This window comes from Hypomesus nipponensis, chromosome 15 (genome assembly GCF_054491055.1).
Source record: "Hypomesus nipponensis isolate SF chromosome 15, ASM5449105v1, whole genome shotgun sequence".
Lineage (NCBI taxonomy): Eukaryota > Metazoa > Chordata > Actinopteri > Osmeriformes > Osmeridae > Hypomesus > Hypomesus nipponensis.
Genome location: NC_140375.1, coordinates 3,612,109 through 3,632,500, shown reverse-complemented (window position 1 = coordinate 3,632,500; position 20,392 = coordinate 3,612,109). Strand labels below are relative to the sequence as shown.

The following is a 20,392-nucleotide window of genomic DNA, read 5'->3' as shown; positions in this document are numbered from 1 at the left end:
CCACTCTTCATCATCATCTGGGACAATGTGGCGTTCCACCACTCTCGCCTTGTCAATGAGTGGTTTGCAGTACACCCTTGGATGATGATGCAGTTCCTTCCAGCCTATTCCCAATTTTTTTTCTCCCATAGAGGAGTTCTTCAATGCTTGGAGGTGGAAGGTTTATGATCACCCTCCCTATGAGCAGATGTCCTTGCTGAAAGCAATGACTGCTGCTGCCCAAGAAATAGGTGCAGAGAAATCAGAAGGTTGGATAAGGCAAGCAAGAAGATTTTTCCCTCAGTGCATTGCAAGAGAGGATATTGAATGTGATGTGGATGAGGCCATGTGGCCCCACCTTCAAGACAGAAGAGACCGAGTATCAAAAGTGGCTATTTCTTATATTCTACAGTAATGCATATTTATACTTTACTCTAATAGATTTTATTCAGGTTTATTTTGTGTAATATTTACAGTATTTCAGTTTTCAGCCACAGTTTGAAAATAAGAATCAATTAAATCAATACAATTTGAATCAGAACATTTCTGATTCTGGATCCAATTCTTTGCAAGGAGGCAAATTTGACAACAAATGGCACTGGCATGAAAGCTACACACAGTAATGGGCTACAATGACAACCAATGGTGCACTGATTTGCACTGAGTGCTGTATTTCATATTTTGTTGTTCACTGTGTAATGGTTGATTGGAAGAGCTCATACACTTGTTTGCAAGTTGTGGTGTTTGAAGGCAAAATGTGCTTTTGTTGCATATTTTAAATATTTTGGCTCGGTTAGAGCCCTTTGCAAACAAAATGTGACATTTTGACCATGAGTGCTACTGTTTCGGCCTGTGTGTTAACTGTTTTGAAAATGTGGAGTTTAAGTTGACTGCTGCATCAAAGCAATCAAGAAAAACTGTAATACGGCATGACAACAGAAATAGTCCCACTGGTAGTATTTTTGGATGACACACACAGCTCAAAGCATTTAGAGAATACACTGAGGTAAATACATTATTTGATTTCAGACCATTCTTGACAAAGAAGGGTAAGATGTATGCCTAATGAGATCAAAATCTTCATAATAACCAATGAAATACATTAAAGCTTTATGAGTGTTACTGATCTAATCAAGCTACTTAGTAGGCCTATTGATGACTTTCCGATGTAACTTATGAAAATAATGAATGAATTGTGTAGGCAGGATACAAATGTTTACTTAACATACGAACAAAAGTAAGTGACCATGCGCGATTCACACACTGTTATTTTGTAGCCTAATTATATTATTTTAACATTATCCATTAGCCGACATATTAGACATTGTGATGATATTATTCTGTTGATACACTAGGCCTAGAGTGCATGTATTTATTTTTGATACTGAGACTGCAGTCGGCCGATCATCAACAGGACTGTTTTGGGAGGAAAATCACTGATTTATTTTGCGTACACCAGAGAACGATCCGCGTCCTTCGGGGTGCACGTACCCCCACTTTTACCATAGGGAACTTCCCTGCAAAGAAGCATCAGGCGTGACATCATAATCAGAAGTTGACATAGCAACGGACACATCTTGGCATTCCAAAGCATTATGATGTCACGCCTGACGCTTTTTGGCAGCCGATATTAGCTAAGACTGACACAAACAGAAACTCAGTACAGAGATAAGGTAAGGTCTTAATGCGTACCACTAATATTAGTGTCATTGCACAGTTAAGAACAAGCACTGTCAGAAATATGGGAGTTACATCATGTGTGAGAACTTTTGGTGTGCTTTAGTTGGAAGAGAAGCCTTAAGTAGGCTACATGTGTGCCTTACCAGTTGCCAAATACTAGTAGGTAAACACCGTCTTGTGTTCACAGAAGTGTTCACAATTTTCCATCTGCAAAATTGAGAAAACTGAACTTGAGAACTTTCCCAAGCAACAGTGGGCCAAAGTTTCAGAAAATGAAGCTTAACCCTAACTTTAAACAGGATGGTCCTTACATGGAAACAAGGGTGAGTTTCTCTTTATTCAGTAGAGTACAGACAGCTGACTGGCTTTTATTTCAAAAACAGTTTGAGAGGAAATACTTCTCTGTGAATTGCACCTCATTAGTAGCGAGTAAATGTAATTTTAAATGGATCACTGCTCATAGCATGAACCCTTTTCTCTCTTCCCTAGGAGTACGGTGCCTCCCTCAGAAGAGATCCCTCCACTCTGACTGAAGGGGAGAGAGGGGTGTACATGGGCCACCACCCGGCCGAGGGCAGGGGTCCCTGGGCTGAGGAGGGTGGACCTCCCTATAGAGAGAGCAGGACCACCAGACTGGGAAGGCTGGAGCCTGTTGAGCGGAGGGCACCAACATACCAGGAGGAACTGGAACAGCAGGTGAGCCCCCCTCCCTTCTATGAGTTGGGATACTGTACAGAAATACACACAATACTGTAAATAGTATTGATTCTGCTCATAGATTAGTGATTGGTATTGAAGGTACAAACTCACCAAAACATGGAATGAGCAATGATACAAGTAATTTTCTTGATCAACTTTGAATTGAGATTCTCTGTTTTGCCTTGGTCTATGTTTGAAACAAGTAGAGCAATGATGGTGGGCATGTACTGTTTTGACGTGAATGGTACAGAGAATGGAGGAGTGAATGTTTTGGTCAGATCAATTATAAAAGTTGTAGATTTATATCGATTTTTAACATCATTTGTAAGTTAGTTTGATTCATCCCATTTAGACCGTCTCACCCAGTGAAAGTCAGTCTTATGTTCAGGATGATGTCACAATCTATGCTGAGTCTATCCTCAACTCTCTGGTACATGCGGTTCCAGGGGAGTCAGTATTCCTCACCATATTCCTTCAAAATCTTGAATCCCTCCAGATCCAGGAGAAGCAGGAACGCCGGAGGCTGGAGAAGGCAGAGAGGGACCGGGCTGAGGCCAAGCTGGAGGCTGAAATGAAGAACTACAACCCATGGGGCCGGGGAGGGTGCGGCGCACCCCTCAGGGACACCCGAGGGGACCTTATAAGTACGTTGTAGCATGTTTCGCTTACCTTCATTGTTGGCTCACCTTTCAGGTTCGCATAAGTGGATCTGTGTTAAATTGATGAGAGATACAGGCTCATCCCCATATACACACACACACACACACATGTATATATATATATATATATATATATATATATATATACGTGCTCATCTGATCTGTGAAGCCCTCAGTGATATTGTTTGTAAGAAGGGCTATACATATGAATAACATGATTTGATATGGTCACTTTGTAGAGGGCCACATTTTAAACAGTTTTGAAGTCAGGGGTAAAAATGTTTGCTGGTCTGCTGATTTTTCCTTTTGAATCTTGTATTTAAAACACTTCTTATGTTTTGCCTGTCTAGCTGACCTTAAGCAGATGCACAGGCAGAATGAGGACGCTTGGCTGAACCCTCAGAGAAAAGCCAATGTCACCAGGCCCAACCTGAGAGAGGACAGACTGCCTCCTATCAACACAGTCTCAGGTAGACAGTCACTGCACCAGCTGGCACATTGCAGATAACACATACATTAACGTGCATGGAATACACATGGTTGTAATATATTTCATCTTTGCAGGTTCTGATCATGTCCGGACCAGTGACATTTCCAGCAGTTTGTTTGCTAACCAGCAGACAGGGGCTCACTGGGGGCACCACCTGGCCGAGGGCAGGGGTCCCTGGGCTGAGGAGGGTGGACCTCCCTATAGAGAGAGCAGGACCACCAGACTGGGAAAGGTGGAGCCTGTTGAGTGGAGGGCGCCAACATACCAGGAGGAACTGGAACAGCAGGTGACCTCCTCCCCCCCACCTCTATCAGTTGGAATACAATACCAAAATACACCAAATGCAATTAGTTCTGCTCATAGATGAAATTTCGAGATTGAAAGAACAAACTCACCATCATGTGGAATGAACTGTAGAACATTGAATGTTCTTCATCAACTTTGAGATGTTGTGGTTGAAATTGAGATGCGGTGACTGAAATTCCAAGGTGGACCTTGTGATGGTGGGCATGTAAGGTTTTGACAGAGAGGGTAGAGAAAAGGGAGTAGGTAGCCTTTTGGTCAGATGAAACAGAGTATTTATACATCAAAGTAGATTTGTGGGGTTTTTTATATGTTACTTTGATTCACAAAGGGGATCCTTCCCATTAAGAGCCTTTAGCGACTCTGTTTCATAATGAAATAATCATTATGCTTTTATAACCTGATAAAGGTAAATACAAGACCATCTTTATTCACAAAGGAAGAATTATTCTAGCTGTGCAAGTTGAAAGTCTCATGTTCATGATGATGTTCTTGTGTACGCTGACTTAGTCTATCCTCAAACCTCTGGTACATGTAGTTCCAGGGGAGTCAGTATTCCTCACCAAATTCCTTCATAACCTTGATTCCCTGCAGATCAAGGAGAAGCAGGAGCGCCGGAGGCTGGAGAAGGCTGAGAGGGACCGGGCTGAGGCCAAGCTGGAGGCCGAAATCAAAAATTATGACCCATGGGGCCGGGGAGGGTGCGGCGCACCCCTCAGAGACACCCGAGGGGACCTCATAAGTACGTTGTAGCATGTTTCACTTACCTTCATTGTTGGCTCACCTTTCAGAATTGCATAAGTTGATTGGAGTTCAATTGATGGCAGATATTTCTGTGCAAAGTGTCTGACTGTACTTTTCCTGTCTAGCTGACCTGAAGCAGATGCACAGGCAGAATGAGGACGCTTGGCTGAACCCTCAGAGAAAAGCCAATGTCACCAGGCCCAACCTGAGAGAGGACAGACTGCCTCCTATCAACACAGTCTCAGGTAGACAGTCACTGCACCAGCCGGCACATTGCAGATAACACATACATTAACGTGCATGGAATACACATGGTTGTAATATATTTCATCTTTGCAGGTTCTGATCATGTCCGGACCAGTGACATTTCCAGCAGTTTGTTTGCTAACCAGCAGACAGGGGCGCACTGGGGGAACCACCTGGCCGAGGGCAGGGGTCCCTGGGCTGAGGAGGGTGGACCTCCCTACAGAGAGAGCAGGACCACCAGACTGGGAAGGGTGGAACCTGTTGAGTGGAGGGCGCCAACATACCAGGAGGAACTGGAACAGCAGGTGACCTCCTCCCCCCACCTCTATCAGTTGGAATACAATACCAAAATACACCAAATGCAATTACTTCTGCTCATAGATGAAATTTCGAGATTGAAAGAACAAACTCACCATCACGTGGACTGAACTGTAGAACATTGAATGTTCTTCATCAACTTTGAGATGTTGTGGTTGAAATTGAGATGTGGGGACTGAAATTCCAAGGTGGACCTTGTGATGGTGGGCATGTAAGGTTTTGACAGAGAGGGTAGAGAAAAGGGAGTAGGTAGCCTTTTGGTCAGATGAAAAAGAGTATTTATACATCAAAGTAGATTTGTGGGTTTTTTTATATGTTACTTTAATTCACAAAGGGGATCCTTCCCATTAAGAGCCTTTAGCGACTCTGTTTCATAATGAAATAATCATTATGCTTTTATAACCTGATAAAGGTAAATACAAGACCATCTTTATTCACAAAGGAATAATTATTCTAGCTGTGCAAATTGAAAGTCTCATGTTCATGATGATGTTCTTGTGTACGCTGACTTAGTCTATCCTCAAACCTCTGGTACATGTAGTTCCAGGGGAGTCAGTATTCCTCACCAAATTCCTTCACAATCTTGAATCCCTGCAGATCCAGGAGAAGCAGGAGCGCCGGAGGCTGGAGAAGGCAGAGAGGGACCGGGCTGAGGCCAAGCTGGAGGCCGAAATTCAAAACTATGACCCATGGGGCCGGGGAGGGTGCGGCGCACCCCTCAGAGACACCCGAGGGGACCTCATAAGTACGTTGTAGCATGTTTCACTTACCTTCATTGTTGGCTCACCTTTCAGGATTGCATAAGTTGATTGGAGTTCAATTGATGGCAGATATTTCTGTGCAAAGTGTCTGACTGTACTTTGCCTGTCTAGCTGACCTGAAGCAGATGCACAGGCAGAATGAGGAAGCTTGGCTGAACCCCGAGACCTCTCAGACAAAAGCCCCCAGACCCATCCTGAGAGAGGACAGACTGCCTCCCATCAACACAGTCTCTGGTAGACAGTCACTGCGCCAGCTGGCACACTGCAGACATCAAATCATTTCACGCAAATGTAATACACACGTACACACAATGCATATGACTGTTGTACTTTATCTTTGCAGGTTTTGCCCCTGTCCAGACGTCCACGTATGCCAGAGGAAATGTGTTTCCGAACCAGCCAACGCTTCATCAAGTCACTGAGCTGGATAAGTATAAGCTTGCCCTAAAACAACAGGTACAGTGTGGTATGGTTTGGGATGTCTTATGTATAGATTTCAAGACCCTGGCCTCTGGTGGCTGTAAGGTCTTTTAGCTTCAACAAGCCATTGATTTGAAGGATGTTTTGTAATGTACACAAACACGCACGCACACACACACACACACACATAATCACACACATACACACACACACACACACATACATGATGTTGTATAACAAACTGTTTACCTTTCGGGCCCTGCCCAGATTGAGGAGAAGCGCCTCAAGGAGGCAGAGGAGAAGGAGAAGCTACGCCTTGAGGAGGCGAAGGAGGAGAGGAGGCTGGCAGAGCAGAGGGCTCAAATGAAGAGGGAGTTTGACAAGGAGAAGGATATCCGAAAACTCAAGGAGATTGAGGTCAGCTGGGCACTGATTGGCTTAGAGGGATGTGGCAGAAATGACTGTATATGCCTTTGCAATATACAGTATACAACTTATCTTATGTGGACCACACTCTCTTGAATAACAATGCTGAACAATCTTGATAGTAGAATTAGATTTTTATGGTGTGGACAATAAACACTTGAAGTAAGGGTCGATTTTAAGCGAGTGTAACATGTTCTCGTGACTCAGCTGTTCTTAGCTAAATAAAGTTTGGTCTTCTTCTTGCAACAGAAAAGGGGCAACAACAAGGAGCTGGTCCATCTTGCAGAGGAGAAGAAGAAAGAGGTGGAGGAGAAGGAGATTGCTACTGGGAGGATGCGCTATGAGAAAGAGCGACAGGCGCGCATTCAAGAGGTGAGAGGACAACAAAACTCTATTTGAAAGATTTGAACAAACAGAAATATCAGTGTGATCCCCATCTTACTGTCTATCTGCAGGTGCAAAGGGAGATCTCGCCTCCCATCCCCACCCTCCAGAAGAGACACAGGGCCCCCCAGTCCACCTCCAGTCCCCCCAGCATGGACAGCAGACGATCCACCTCCTCCATGTCTGTAAGTTACCGCTTGTACAGACCATAAACGTACTGTGGAATGCATCATCTGAAAACAGGTAGAAACACGTCTCTGTCCCCCACAGACACCTTTTAGGAGTGTTCTCTTTCAGGAGTGTTCTTGTGACTCAGCTGTTATTAGCTAAATGAAGTGTGGTCTTCTTCTTGCAACAGCAAACGGCCAAAAACAAGGAGCTGGTCCGTCTCGCAAAGGACATGAAGAAGAAAAAGGTGGAGGAGGAGATTGATGCTGGGAGGATGCGCTATGAGAAAGAGAGACAAGCGCGCATTCGAGAGGTGAGAGGACCACACAACCTTGTTAGAAAAATGTGAACAAACAGAAATATCAGTATGATCCCCATCTTACTGTCTATCTGCAGGTGCGAAGGGAGATCTCGCCCCCCATCCCCACCCTCCAGAAGAGACACAGGGCCCCCCAGTCCACCTCCAGTCCCCCCAGCATGGACAGCAAATGCCCCAGCACCCCCATGCCTGTAAGTTACCGCTTGTATAAACCATGAATGTAGTATGGAGAGCATGGTCTGAAAACAGGTATAAACTAATGTCTCTCTCCCCACACACACCTTTTAGAAGGGTTCTCTCTCAGGGCTCCAATCCCAGACACCCTCTGTCCCAGCTGTTAGGAAGGAGCTGAGAGCTGCAGGTAACACACACACAAAAACACAACATGTTCCATAAAGCTAGAACCAACACATTGTAGATTAGATGTAACTGGTATGTGATTGTGTGTGTATGTGTGTCAGGCTGCCTACCAGAGTACAAGAGGGAAGTCCTCTCTAAGTTGTCTGCAATCCGTCAAAAGCTGCTCAGAGAGCAGAAACGGGCGGAGGGCCAGATGATGCGCTCAGAGTGAGAGGAGCTGGACTCACTTGACAGGTAACACCCCTCCACTACTGGGGCACTACTGCAAAGTTTAGGGGAGAGTAGAACAGAGTTTGGTCATGAAGTATGAGATGCTAAATGTCTCTATGTGGCTTAGGATGGAGGCTTCCAGGGAGTTCATCAGACTGCCAGATGACTACAACCTGTCAAAGAGGGTGGACCCAAAGACCATGAAGAATACTGACAAACTCTCTTTCTCTCTCTTTCTCTCTTTGTCTCTCTCTCTTTCTTTTGTTTCTTTCTTTCTCTCTCTCTCTCTCTCTCTCTCTCTCTCTCTCTCTCTCTCTCTCTCTCTCTCTCTCTCTCTCTCTCTCTCTCTCTCTGTCTCTCTCTCTCTCTCACACACTCTCTCTGTCTCTCCCTCTCTCTCTCTCTCTTTCTCTCTGTCTCTCTCTCTCTCTCTCTCTCTCTCTCTGTGTCTCTCTGTCTCTCTCTCTCTCTCTCTCTCTCTCACACTCTCTCTCATTCTCTCTCCCTCCCTCTCTCACTCACTCACTCACTCACTATCTCTCGTTCTCTCTCTGTCTCTTTCTCTCACTCTCTCACTCACTCACACTCTCTCTCTCTCTCTGTCTCTCACTCTATCTCTGTCTCTCTCTCTCTCTCTCTCACTCTCTCTCATTCTCTCTCCCTCTCTCACTCCCTCTCTCTCATTCTCTTTGTCTCTTTCTCTCACTCTCTCACTCACACACTCTCTCTCTCTGTCTCTATCTCTGTGTCTCTTTCTCTCTGTCTCCCTCTCTCTCTGTCTCTCTCCCTCTCTCTAACTCTCTCTCTCTCTGTCTCTCTCTCTCTGTGTCTCTCTGTCTCTCTCTCTCACTCTCTCACATTCTCTCTCATTCTGTCTGTCTCTCTCTCTCACTCTCTCTCTCTGTGTCTCTCTGTCTCTCTCTCTCACTCTCTCTCTCACACTCTCTCTCATTCTCTCTACCTCTCTCAGTCATTCACTCTCTCATTCTCTCTCTGTCTCTTTCTCTCACTCTCTCACTCACACTCTCTCTCTCTCTCGTTGGCATTCTGAGAGTAGTGTCTTCTAGAGTACAACCTTCTTTACCCTACGAATCCATTAGATCATACAAAGTTCCGGAAAAAAGTGGAGAATAAATGGCATCTTATCACATCTGGAAATAAATTGCTTATTGAGTGAATTAAAACTAGCTTGTATAGCATCATCATTACAAACTGCATCATTTGACGTCTGCATTAGGCTATTTACATTTGATTGTCCATTTTATGTGAATTGCGATTGTATGTTTCAGTTGAAAACGTAGTGGACTGAATAAAAAAAGGTCCACTATGGATACTTATTAGTTGATGCAACTGAACCAATTGTCTTTGTCACACAAACTCATTACATAAGACTCAAGGTTGACTGGACACAACTTTCTACTCTAACTTTCACAATTTTCTGCCTTTACAGTAGATCATAAAAATGTTCCGGAGAAAAGTGGAGAATAAATGGCAACTTATCACATCTGGAAATTAATTGCATGTTGAGGGAATTAAAACTAGCTTGTACTCATTAAATAAGACTCAAGATTGACTGGACACAACTTTCTACTCTAACTTTGACACATTTCTGCCATTATTTCCCTTCCAGCAAATTCTTTCTTTTGGTTAAACCATTACGTGATGACAGATTTCACCCTTGTAATATTACAGTTTTTCTTGATTGCTTTGACCTGTTTAAAGAAACTGGGATTCACTCGGTTTTCATAATCACTGTCTCAGCAGAGCAGAGGACACCTCTTGCAAATATGTTAACACTTTCTCATTGGATTGACACATTTTCCCCACCCTTTTGCAAAACAGTTAACACGGATGTCATTCAAGCAGTCCAAACTCCATTGTTTTAGCTAAGGCAACCAAACAGAAACCAGCTGTTCCTAACTTTTGGAAACTATCCACATCAGTATGAAAGCACTGAAGCACCTGTTTGACACCACTTCACACAAATCTTCATTTAGCAATCAGTCTGTAGGCCTTAAAAGGTGTAGCGTCTGTGTTGTTCTTTGCCAACATGGATGGAAGAGGTTTAAGGCAGGTGAGAGTGAGAGGTAGAGGGGTCCGAGGAAGAGGAGTCGGAGTGCGAGGCGGAGGTATAGTTGGAAGGGCTCAGGTTTCTGATGACATTTGGGCAACTGTTATTGATCACATTATCAATCATGGCCTTTCACTTAGAGAGGCTGGACAAAGAGTCCAACCTGTTCTGAACAGAAGCACTGTCGCATCCATTGTCAGAATTTTTCGACAGGAAAACAGGTAATGTTGCTGTACAGTATATACAGAAACATCTTCAGTGATATACTTTATGTAATTGTTCCATCATTCCCATGACATGTATTCTTTATAGAATCCAAAGGCTGCCATTCTCTGGTGGTAGAGGGAGAATGTTTAGTGCTGAGCAGGAGGCAGCCCTTGTGAACATGGTTGTGGCAAACAACCATAAGGCTGCGTGAAATCAGGGCAGCAGTGATTGAAGATCAGGGCATGTTTAGGAACATCAACAACATGAGTGTGTCCACCATTGACAGCATCCTAAGAAAGAATGACAATGAAGCAGCTCAAAGGAACTCTGACGTTGTGAAGGAGGCCAGATGCCAATATGTGGAGGTAAGGAAACATGACTACAGTATACTGTAATGCCTTGTCATGTCATGCAGTTAGAGTCAACTGGAGTCACTTTTCATTGTAATTTTGCCTTTTTTTACTTAGAGAAAAATGGAGCTTGAAGCTGACATGTCTTCATTTATGTTGATGAAGCCAGCTTCAACCTCTGCAAAGCGAGGCGACGTGGAAGGAACCTCATTGGGCACAGGGCCACTATAGCAGTTCCAGGACAGAGGGGCACCAACATAACCATGTGTGCTGCCATCTCCAATGATGGTGTCCTATACAATATCCCCACTATTGGCCCATACAACACCGAGCGGCTCATAACATTCCTGGATGCACTTCTTGACAGGCTGATCCCACCTGAGGAGAGAGGGCTGTTGAGGCCTGGCATGCCACTCTTCATCATCATCTGGGACAATGTGGCGTTCCACCACTCTCGCCTTGTCAATGAGTGGTTTGCAGTACACCCTTGGATGATGATGCAGTTCCTTCCAGCCTATTCCCAATTTTTTTTTCCCATAGAGGAGTTCTTCAATGCTTGGAGGTGGAAGGTTTATGATCACCCTCCCTATGAGCAGATGTCCTTGCTGAAAGCAATGACTGCTGCTGCCCAAGAAATAGGTGCAGAGAAATCAGAAGGTTGGATAAGGCAAGCAAGAAGATTTTTCCCTCAGTGCATTGCAAGAGAGGATATTGAATGTGATGTGGATGAGGCCATGTGGCCCCACCTTCAAGACAGAAGAGACCGAGTATCAAAAGTGGCTATTTCTTATATTCTACAGTAATGCATATTTATACTTTACTGTAATAGATTTTATTTAGGTTTATTTTGTGTAATATTTACAGTATTTCAGTTTTCAGCCACAGTTTGAAAATAAGAATCAATTAAATCAATACAATTTGAATCAGAACATTTCTGATTCTGGATCCAATTCTTTGCAAGAAGGCAAATTTGACAACAAATGGCACTGGCATGAAAGCTACACACAGTAATGGGCTACAATGACAACCAATGGTGCACTGATTTGCACTGAGTGCTGTATTTCATATGTTGTTGTTCACTGTGTAATGGTTGATTGGAAGAGCTCATACACTTGTTTGCAAGTTGTGGTGTTTGAAGGCAAAATGTGCTTTTGTTGCATATTTTAAATATTTTGGCACGGTTAGAGCCCTTTGCAAACAAAATGTGACATTTTGACCATGAGTGCTACTGTTTCGGCCTGTGTGTTAACTGTTTTTAAAATGTGGAGTTTAAGTTGACTGCTGCATCAAAGCAATCAAGAAAAACTGTAATACGGCATGACAACAGAAATAGTCCCACTGGTAGTATTTTTGGATGACACACACAGCTCAAAGCATTTAGGGAATACACTGAGGTAAATACATTATTTGATTTCAGACCATTCTTGACAAAGAAGGGTAAGATGTATGCCTAATGAGATCAAAATCTTCATAATAACCATTCAAATACATTAAAGCTTTAGGAGTGTTACTGATCTAATCAAGCTACTTAGTAGGCCTATTGATGACTTTCCGATGTAACTTATGAAAATAATGAATGAATTGTGTAGGCAGGATACAAATGTTTACTTAACATACGAACAAAAGTAAGTGACCATGCGCGATTCACACACTGTTATTTTGTAGCCTAATGATATTATTTTAACATTATCCATTAGCCGACATATTAGACATTGTGATGATATTATTCTGTTGATACACTAGGCCTAGAGTGCATGTATTTATTTTTGATACTGAGACTGCAGTCGGCCGATCATCAACAGGACTGTTTTGGGAGGAAAATCACTGATTTATTTTGCGTACACCAGAGAACGATCCGCGTCCTTCGGGGTGCACGTACCCCCACTTTTACCATAGGGAACTTCCCTGCAAAGAAGCATCAGGCGTGACATCATAATCCGAAGTTGACATAGCAACGGACACATCTTGGCATTCCAAAGCATTATGATGTCACGCCTGACGCTTTTTGGCAGCCGATATTAGCTAAGACTGACACAAACAGAAACTCAGTACAGAGATAAGGTAAGGTCTTAATGCGTACCACTAATATTAGTGTCATTGCACAGTTAAGAACAAGCACTGTCAGAAATATGGGAGTTACATCATGTGTGAGAACTTTTGGTGTGCTGTAGTTGGAAGAGAAGCCTTAAGTAGGCTACATGTGTGCCTTACCAGTTGCCAAATACTAGTAGGTAAACACCGTCTTGTGTTCACAGAAGTGTTCACAATTTTCCATCTGCAAAATTGAGAAAACTGAACTTGAGAACTTCCTCAAGCAACAGTGGGCCAAAGTTTCAGAAAATGAAGCTTAACCCTAACTTTAAACAGGATGGTCCTTACATGGAAACAAGGGTGAGTTTCTCTTTATTCAGTAGAGTACAGACAGCTGACTGGCTTTTATTTTAAAAATGGTTTGAGAGGAAATACTTCTCTGTGAATTGCACCTCATTAGTAGCGAGTAAATGTAATTTTAAATGGATCACTGCTCATAGCATGAACCCTTTTCTCTCTTCCCTAGGAGTACGGTGCCTCCCTCAGAAGAGATCCCTCCACTCTGACTGAAGGGGAGAGAGGGGTGTACATGGGCCACCACCCGGCCGAGGGCAGGGGTCCCTGGGCTGAGGAGGGTGGACTTCCCTATAGAGAGAGCAGGACCACCAGACTGGGAAGGCTGGAGCCTGTTGAGCGGAGGGCACCAACATACCAGGAGGAACTGGAACAGCAGGTGAGCCCCCCTCCCTTCTATGAGTTGGGATACTGTACAGAAATACACACAATACTGTAAATAGTATTGATTCTGCTCATAGATTAGTGATTGGTATTGAAGGTACAAACTCACCAAAACATGGAATGAGCAATGATACAAGTAATTTTCTTGATCAACTTTGAATTGAGATTCTCTGTTTTGCCTTGGTCTATGTTTGAAACAAGTAGAGCAATGATGGTGGGCATGTACTGTTTTGACGTGAATGGTACAGAGAATGGAGGAGTGAATGTTTTGGTCAGATCAATTATAAAAGTTGTAGATTTATATCGATTTTTAACATCATTTGTAAGTTAGTTTGGACCGTCTCACCCAGTGAAAGTCAGTCTTATGTTCAGGATGATGTCACAATCTATGCTGAGTCTATCCTCAACTCTCTGGTACATGTGGTTCCAGGGGAGTCAGTATTCCTCACCATATTCCTTCAAAATCTTGAATCCCTCCAGATCCAGGAGAAGCAGGAGCGCCGTAGGCTGGAGAAGGCAGAGAGGGACCGGGCTGAGGCCAAGCTGGAGGCTGAAATGAAGAACTACAACCCATGGGGCCGGGGAGGGTGCGGCGCACCCCTCAGGGACACCCAAGGGGACCTCATAAGTACGTTGTAGCATGTTTCGCTTACCTTCATTGTTGGCTCACCTTTCAGGTTCGCATAAGTGGATCTGTGTTAAATTGATGAGAGATACAGGCTCATCCCCATATACACACACACACACACACATGTATATATATATATATATATATATATATATATATATATATATATATATATATATATATATATATACGTGCTCATCTGATCTGTGAAGCCCTCAGTGATATTGTTTGTACGAAGGGCTATACATATGAATAACATGATTTGATATGGTCACTTTGTAGAGGGCCACATTTTAAACAGTTTTGAAGTCAGGGGTAAAAATGTTTGCTGGTCTGCTGATTTTTCCTTTTGAATCTTGTATTTAAAACACTTCTTATGTTTTGCCTGTCTAGCTGACCTTAAGCAGATGCACAGGCAGAATGAGGACGCTTGGCTGAACCCTCAGAGAAAAGCCAATGTCACCAGGCCCAACCTGAGAGAGGACAGACTGCCTCCTATCAACACAGTCTCAGGTAGACAGTCACTGCACCAGCTGGCACATTGCAGATAACACATACATTAACGTGCATGGAATACACATGGTTGTAATATATTTCATCTTTGCAGGTTCTGATCATGTCCGGACCAGTGACATTTCCAGCAGTTTGTTTGCTAACCAGCAGACAGGGGCGCACTGGGGGCACCACCTGGCCGAGGGCAGGGGTCCCTGGGCTGAGGAGGGTGGACCTCCCTACAGAGAGAGCAGGACCACCAGACTGGGAAAGGTGGAGCCTGTTGAGTGGAGGGCGCCAACATACCAGGAGGAACTGGAACAGCAGGTGACCTCCTCCCCCCCACCTCTATCAGTTGGAATACAGTACCAAAATACACCAAATGCAATTAGTTCTGCTCATAGATGATGTTTCGGGATTGAAAGAACAAACTCACCATCACGTGGACTGAACTGTAGAACATTGAATGTTCTTCATCAACTTTGAGATGTTGTGGTTGAAATTGAGATGTGGGGACTGAAATTCCAAGGTGGACCTTGTGATGGTGGGCATGTAAGGTTTTGACAGAGAGGGTAGAGAAAAGGGAGTAGGTAGCCTTTTGGTCAGATGAAACAGAGCAGTTGTACATCAGAGTAGATTTGTGTTTTTTGTTATATGTTACTGTAATTCACAAAGGGGATCCTTCCCATTAAGAGCCTTTAGCGACTCTGTTTCATAATGAAATAATCATTATGCTTTTATAACCTGATAAAGGTAAATACAAGACCATCTTTATTCACAAAGGAAGAATTATTCTAGCTGTGCAAGTTGAAAGTCTCATGTTCATGATGATGTTCTTGTGTACGCTGACTTAGTCTATCCTCAAACCTCTGGTACATGTAGTTCCAGGGGAGTCAGTATTCCTCACCAAATTCCTTCATAACCTTGATTCCCTGCAGATCAAGGAGAAGCAGGAGCGCCGGAGGCTGGAGAAGGCTGAGAGGGACCGGGCTGAGGCCAAGCTGGAGGCCGAAATCAAAAATTATGACCCATGGGGCCGGGGAGGGTGCGGCGCACCCCTCAGAGACACCCGAGGGGACCTCATAAGTACGTTGTAGCATGTTTCACTTACCTTCATTGTTGGCTCACCTTTCAGGATTGCATAAGTTGATTGGAGTTCAATTGATGGCAGATATTTCTGTGCAAAGTGTCTGACTGTACTTTGCCTGTCTAGCTGACCTGAAGCAGATGCACAGGCAGAATGAGGACGCTTGGCTGAACCCTCAGAGAAAAGCCAATGTCACCAGGCCCAACCTGAGAGAGGACAGACTGCCTCCTATCAACACAGTCTCAGGTAGACAGTCACTGCACCAGCCGGCACATTGCAGATAACACATACATTAACGTGCATGGAATACACATGGTTGTAATATATTTCATCTTTGCAGGTTCTGATCATGTCCGGACCAGTGACATTTCCAGCAGTTTGTTTGCTAACCAGCAGACAGGGGCGCACTGGGGGAACCACCTGGCCGAGGGCAGGGGTCCCTGGGCTGAGGAGGGTGGACCTCCCTACAGAGAGAGCAGGACCACCAGACTGGGAAGGGTGGAACCTGTTGAGTGGAGGGCGCCAACATACCAGGAGGAACTGGAACAGCAGGTGACCTCCTCCCCCACCTCTATCAGTTGGAATACAATACCAAAATACACCAAATGCAATTAGTTCTGCTCATAGATGAAATTTCGAGATTGAAAGAACAAACTCACCATCACGTGGACTGAACTGTAGAACATTGAATGTTCTTCATCAACTTTGAGATGTTGTGGTTGAAATTGAGATGTGGGGACTGAAATTCCAAGGTGGACCTTGTGATGGTGGGCATGTAAGGTTTTGACAGAGAGGGTAGAGAAAAGGTAGTAGGTAGCCTTTTGGTCAGATGAAAAAGAGTATTTATACATCAAAGTAGATTTGTGGGGTTTTTTATATGTTACTTTAATTCACAAAGGGGATCCTTCCCATTAAGAGCCTTTAGCGACTCTGTTTCATAATGAAATAATCATTATGCTTTTATAACCTGATAAAGGTAAATACAAGACCATCTTTATTCACAAAGGAATAATTATTCTAGCTGTGCAAGTTGAAAGTCTCATGTTCATGATGATGTTCTTGTGTACGCTGACTTAGTCTATCCTCAAACCTCTGGTACATGTAGTTCCAGGGGAGTCAGTATTCCTCACCAAATTCCTTCACAATCTTGAATCCCTGCAGATCCAGGAGAAGCAGGAGCGCCGGAGGCTGGAGAAGGCAGAGAGGGACCGGGCTGAGGCCAAGCTGGAGGCCGAAATTCAAAACTATGACCCATGGGGCCGGGGAGGGTGCGGCGCACCCCTCAGAGACACCCGAGGGGACCTCATAAGTACGTTGTAGCATGTTTCACTTACCTTCATTGTTGGCTCACCTTTCAGGATTGCATAAGTTGATTGGAGTTCAATTGATGGCAGATATTTCTGTGCAAAGTGTCTGACTGTACTTTGCCTGTCTAGCTGACCTGAAGCAGATGCACAGGCAGAATGAGGAAGCTTGGCTGAACCCCGAGACCTCTCAGACAAAAGCCCCCAGACCCATCCTGAGAGAGGACAGACTGCCTCCCATCAACACAGTCTCTGGTAGACAGTCACTGCGCCAGCTGGCACACTGCTGACATCAAATCATTTCACGCAAATGTAATACACACGTACACACAATGCATATGACTGTTCTACTTTATCTTTGCAGGTTTTGCCCCTGTCCAGACGTCCACGTATGCCAGAGGAAATGTGTTTCCGAACCAGCCAACGCTTCATCAAGTCACTGAGCTGGATAAGTATAAGCTTGCCCTAAAACAACAGGTACAGTGTGGTATGGTTTGGGATGTCTTATGTATAGATTTCAAGACCCTGGCCTCTGGTGGCTGTAAGGTCTTTTAGCTTCAACAAGCCATTGATTTGAAGGATGTTTTGTAATGTACACAAACACGCACGCACACACACACACACACACACACACACATAATCACACACATACACACACACACACACACATACATGATGTTGTATAACAAACTGTTTACCTTTCGGGCCCTGCCCAGATTGAGGAGAAGCGCCTCAAGGAGGCAGAGGAGAAGGAGAAGCTACGCCTTGAGGAGGCGAAGGAGGAGAGGAGGCTGGCAGAGCAGAGGGCTCAAATGAAGAGGGAGTTTGACAAGGAGAAGGATATCCGAAAATTCAAGGAGATTGAGGTCAGCTGGGCACTGATTGGCTTAGAGGGATGTGGCAGAAATGACTGTATATGCCTTTGCAATATACAGTATACAACTTATCTTATGTTGACCACACTCTCTTGAATAACAATGCTGAACAATCTTGATAGTAGAATTAGATTTTTATGGTGTGGACAATAAACACTTGAAGTAAGGGTCGATTTTAAGCGAGTGTAACATGTTCTCGTGACTCAGCTGTTCTTAGCTAAATAAAGTTTGGTCTTCTTCTTGCAACAGAAAAGGGGCAACAACAAGGAGCTGGTCCATCTAGCAGAGGAGAAGAAGAAAGAGGTGGAGGAGAAGGAGATTGCTGCTGGGAGGATGCGCTATGAGAAAGAGCGACAGGCGCGCATTGAAGAGGTGAGAGGACAACAAAACTCTATTTGAAAGATTTGAACAAACATAAATATCAGTATGATCCCCATTTTACTGTCTATCTGCAGGTGCAAAGGGAGATCTCGCCTCCCATCCCCACCCTCCAGAGGAGACACAGGGCCCCCCAGTCCACCTCCAGTCCCCCCAGCATGGACAGCAGACGATCCACCTCCTCCATGTCTGTAAGTTACCGCTTGTACAGACCATAAACGTACTGTGGAATGCATCATCTGAAAACAGGTAGAAACACGTCTCTGTCCCCCACAGACACCTTTTAGGAGTGTTCTCTTTCAGGAGTGTTCTTGTGACTCAACTGTTATTAGCTAAATCAAGTGTGGTCTTCTTCTTGCAACAGCAAACGGCCAAAAACAAGGAGCTGGTCCGTCTCGCAAAGGACATGAAGAAGAAAAAGGTGGAGGAGGAGGAGATTGATGCTGGGAGGATGCGCTATGAGAAAGAGAGACAAGCGCGCATTCGAGAGGTGAGAGGACCACAAAACCTTATTAGAAAAATTTGAACAAACAGAAATATCAGTATGATCCCCATCTTACTGTCTATCTGCAGGTGCGAAGGGAGATCTCGCCCCCCATCCCCACCCTCCAGAAGAGACACAGGGCCCCCCAGTCCACCTCCAGTCCCCCCAGCATGGACAGCAAATGCCCCAGCACCCCCATGCCTGTAAGTTACCGCTTGTATAAACCATGAACGTAGTATGGAGAGCATGGTCTGAAAACAGGTATAAACTAATGTCTCTCTCCCCACACACACCTTTTAGAAGGGTTCTCTCTCAGGGCTCCAATCCCAGACACCCTCTGTCCCAGCTGTTAGGAAGGAGCTGAGAGCTGCAGGTAACACACACACAAAAACACAACATGTTCCATAAAGCTAGAACCAACACATTGTAGATTAGATGTAACTGGTATGTGATTGTGTGTGTATGTGTGTCAGGCTGCCTACCAGAGTACAAGAGGGAAGTCCTCTCTAAGTTGTCTGCAATCCGTCAAAAGCTGCTCAGAGAGCAGAAACGGGCGGAGGGCCAGATGATGCGCTCAGAGTGAGAGGAGCTGGACTCACTTGACAGGTAACACCCCTCCACTACTGGGGCACTACTGCAAAGTTTAGGGGAGAGTAGAACAGAGTTTGGTATAGAGATGAGATGCTAAATGTCTCTATGTGGCTTAGGATGGAGGCTTCCAGGGAGTTCATCAGACTGCCAGATGACTACAACCTGTCAAAGAGGGTGGACCCAAAGAACATGAAGAATACTCACGCTCTTTCTCTCTCTTTCTTTCTCTCCCTCTCTCTCTCTCTCATTCTCACTCTCTCTCTGTCTCTCTCTCTCTGTGTCTCTCTGTCTCTCTCTCACACTCTCTCTCATTCTGTCTCTCTCTCACTCTCTCTCTGTGTCTCTCTCTCTCACTCTCTCTCATTCTCTCACTCCCTCTCTCTCATTCTCTCTGTCTCTTTCTCTCACTCTCTCACTCACACACTCTCTCTCTCTCTCTGTCTCTCACTATCTCTGTGTCTTTTTCTCTCTGTCTCTCTCTCTCTCTGTCTCTCTCTGTGTCTCTCTCTCACTCTCTCTCGTTCTCTCTCCCTCTCTCACTCACTCTCATTGTCTCTCTCTCACTCTCTCTCTCTCCCTCTCTCACTCACTCTCTCTGTCTCTCTCTCTCTCTCTCTCTCACTCTCTCTCATTCTCTCTCCCTCTCTCACTCACTCTCTCATTCTCTCTCTGTCTCTTTCTCTCACTCTCTCACTCACACTCTCTCTCTCTCTCTCGTTGGCATTCTGAGAGTAGTGTCTTCTAGAGTACAACCTTCTTTACCTTACGAATCCTTTTGATCATACAAAGTTCCGGAAAAAAGTGGAGAATAAATGGCATCTTATCACATCTGGAAATTAATTGCTATAGTTCAGTGAATTAAAACTAGCTTGTATAGCATCATCATAACAAACTGCATCATTTGACGTCTGTATTAGACTATTTACATTTGATTGTCCATTTGACTTAAATTGCGGTTGTATGTTTCAGTTGAAAACGTAGTGGACTGAA

The 20,392-nt window shown here is 44.4% G+C and overlaps 3 protein-coding genes across 3 annotated transcripts; all 3 read left to right on the top strand.

The window, feature by feature from the left end:
• Positions 1 to 2,571: 2,571 nt before the first annotated feature.
• Positions 2,572 to 6,436, top strand: LOC146257058 (uncharacterized). Its single transcript, XM_084674696.1, has 10 exons — positions 2,572 to 2,602; positions 2,805 to 3,002; positions 3,368 to 3,487; positions 3,582 to 3,793; positions 4,405 to 4,552; positions 4,680 to 4,799; positions 4,894 to 5,105; positions 5,716 to 5,863; positions 5,991 to 6,113; positions 6,223 to 6,436. The coding sequence occupies exons 1-10, from the start codon at positions 2,572 to 2,574 to the stop codon at positions 6,411 to 6,413; spliced, it is 1,503 nt and encodes a 500-aa protein (XP_084530822.1). The 3' UTR covers positions 6,414 to 6,436.
• Positions 6,437 to 6,581: 145 nt separating this feature from the next.
• LOC146257057 (uncharacterized) lies at positions 6,582 to 8,395 on the top strand. Its single transcript, XM_084675006.1, has 6 exons — positions 6,582 to 6,716; positions 6,975 to 7,097; positions 7,674 to 7,787; positions 7,885 to 7,957; positions 8,058 to 8,190; positions 8,294 to 8,395. Exons 1-5 carry the CDS (start codon positions 6,663 to 6,665, stop codon positions 8,165 to 8,167), a joined length of 474 nt encoding a protein of 157 aa, XP_084531132.1. The 5' UTR covers positions 6,582 to 6,662; the 3' UTR covers positions 8,168 to 8,190; positions 8,294 to 8,395.
• Positions 8,396 to 13,774: 5,379 nt separating this feature from the next.
• Positions 13,775 to 19,844, top strand: LOC146257056 (uncharacterized). Its single transcript, XM_084674695.1, has 16 exons — positions 13,775 to 13,805; positions 14,799 to 15,010; positions 15,622 to 15,769; positions 15,897 to 16,016; positions 16,111 to 16,322; positions 16,932 to 17,079; positions 17,207 to 17,329; positions 17,439 to 17,551; positions 17,791 to 17,940; positions 18,199 to 18,321; positions 18,405 to 18,518; positions 18,692 to 18,817; positions 18,901 to 19,014; positions 19,112 to 19,184; positions 19,285 to 19,417; positions 19,519 to 19,844. The coding sequence occupies exons 1-15, from the start codon at positions 13,775 to 13,777 to the stop codon at positions 19,392 to 19,394; spliced, it is 1,917 nt and encodes a 638-aa protein (XP_084530821.1). The 3' UTR covers positions 19,395 to 19,417; positions 19,519 to 19,844.
• The last annotated feature ends 548 nt before the right edge of the window (positions 19,845 to 20,392 follow it).

Bases quoted from the DNA above. Each gene is read 5' to 3' on its own strand.
- LOC146257056 (XM_084674695.1), top strand. From the start codon at position 13,775: ATGGTGGGCATGTACTGTTTTGACGTGAATG. The intron at 13,806-14,798 runs GTACAGAGAATG...TCATCTTTGCAG, and splicing joins GTACTGTTTTGACGTGAATG to GTTCTGATCATGTCCGGACC. The intron at 15,770-15,896 runs GTACGTTGTAGC...TTGCCTGTCTAG, and splicing joins CACCCGAGGGGACCTCATAA to CTGACCTGAAGCAGATGCAC.
- LOC146257058 (XM_084674696.1), top strand. From the start codon at position 2,572: ATGGTGGGCATGTACTGTTTTGACGTGAATG. The intron at 3,003-3,367 runs GTACGTTGTAGC...TTGCCTGTCTAG, and splicing joins CACCCGAGGGGACCTTATAA to CTGACCTTAAGCAGATGCAC. The intron at 4,800-4,893 runs GTAGACAGTCAC...TCATCTTTGCAG, and splicing joins TCCTATCAACACAGTCTCAG to GTTCTGATCATGTCCGGACC.
- LOC146257057 (XM_084675006.1), top strand. From the start codon at position 6,663: ATGAAGAGGGAGTTTGACAAGGAGAAGGATATCCGAAAACTCAAGGAG. The intron at 6,717-6,974 runs GTCAGCTGGGCA...TTCTTGCAACAG, and splicing joins GAAAACTCAAGGAGATTGAG to AAAAGGGGCAACAACAAGGA. The intron at 7,788-7,884 runs GTAAGTTACCGC...CACACCTTTTAG, and splicing joins GCCCCAGCACCCCCATGCCT to AAGGGTTCTCTCTCAGGGCT.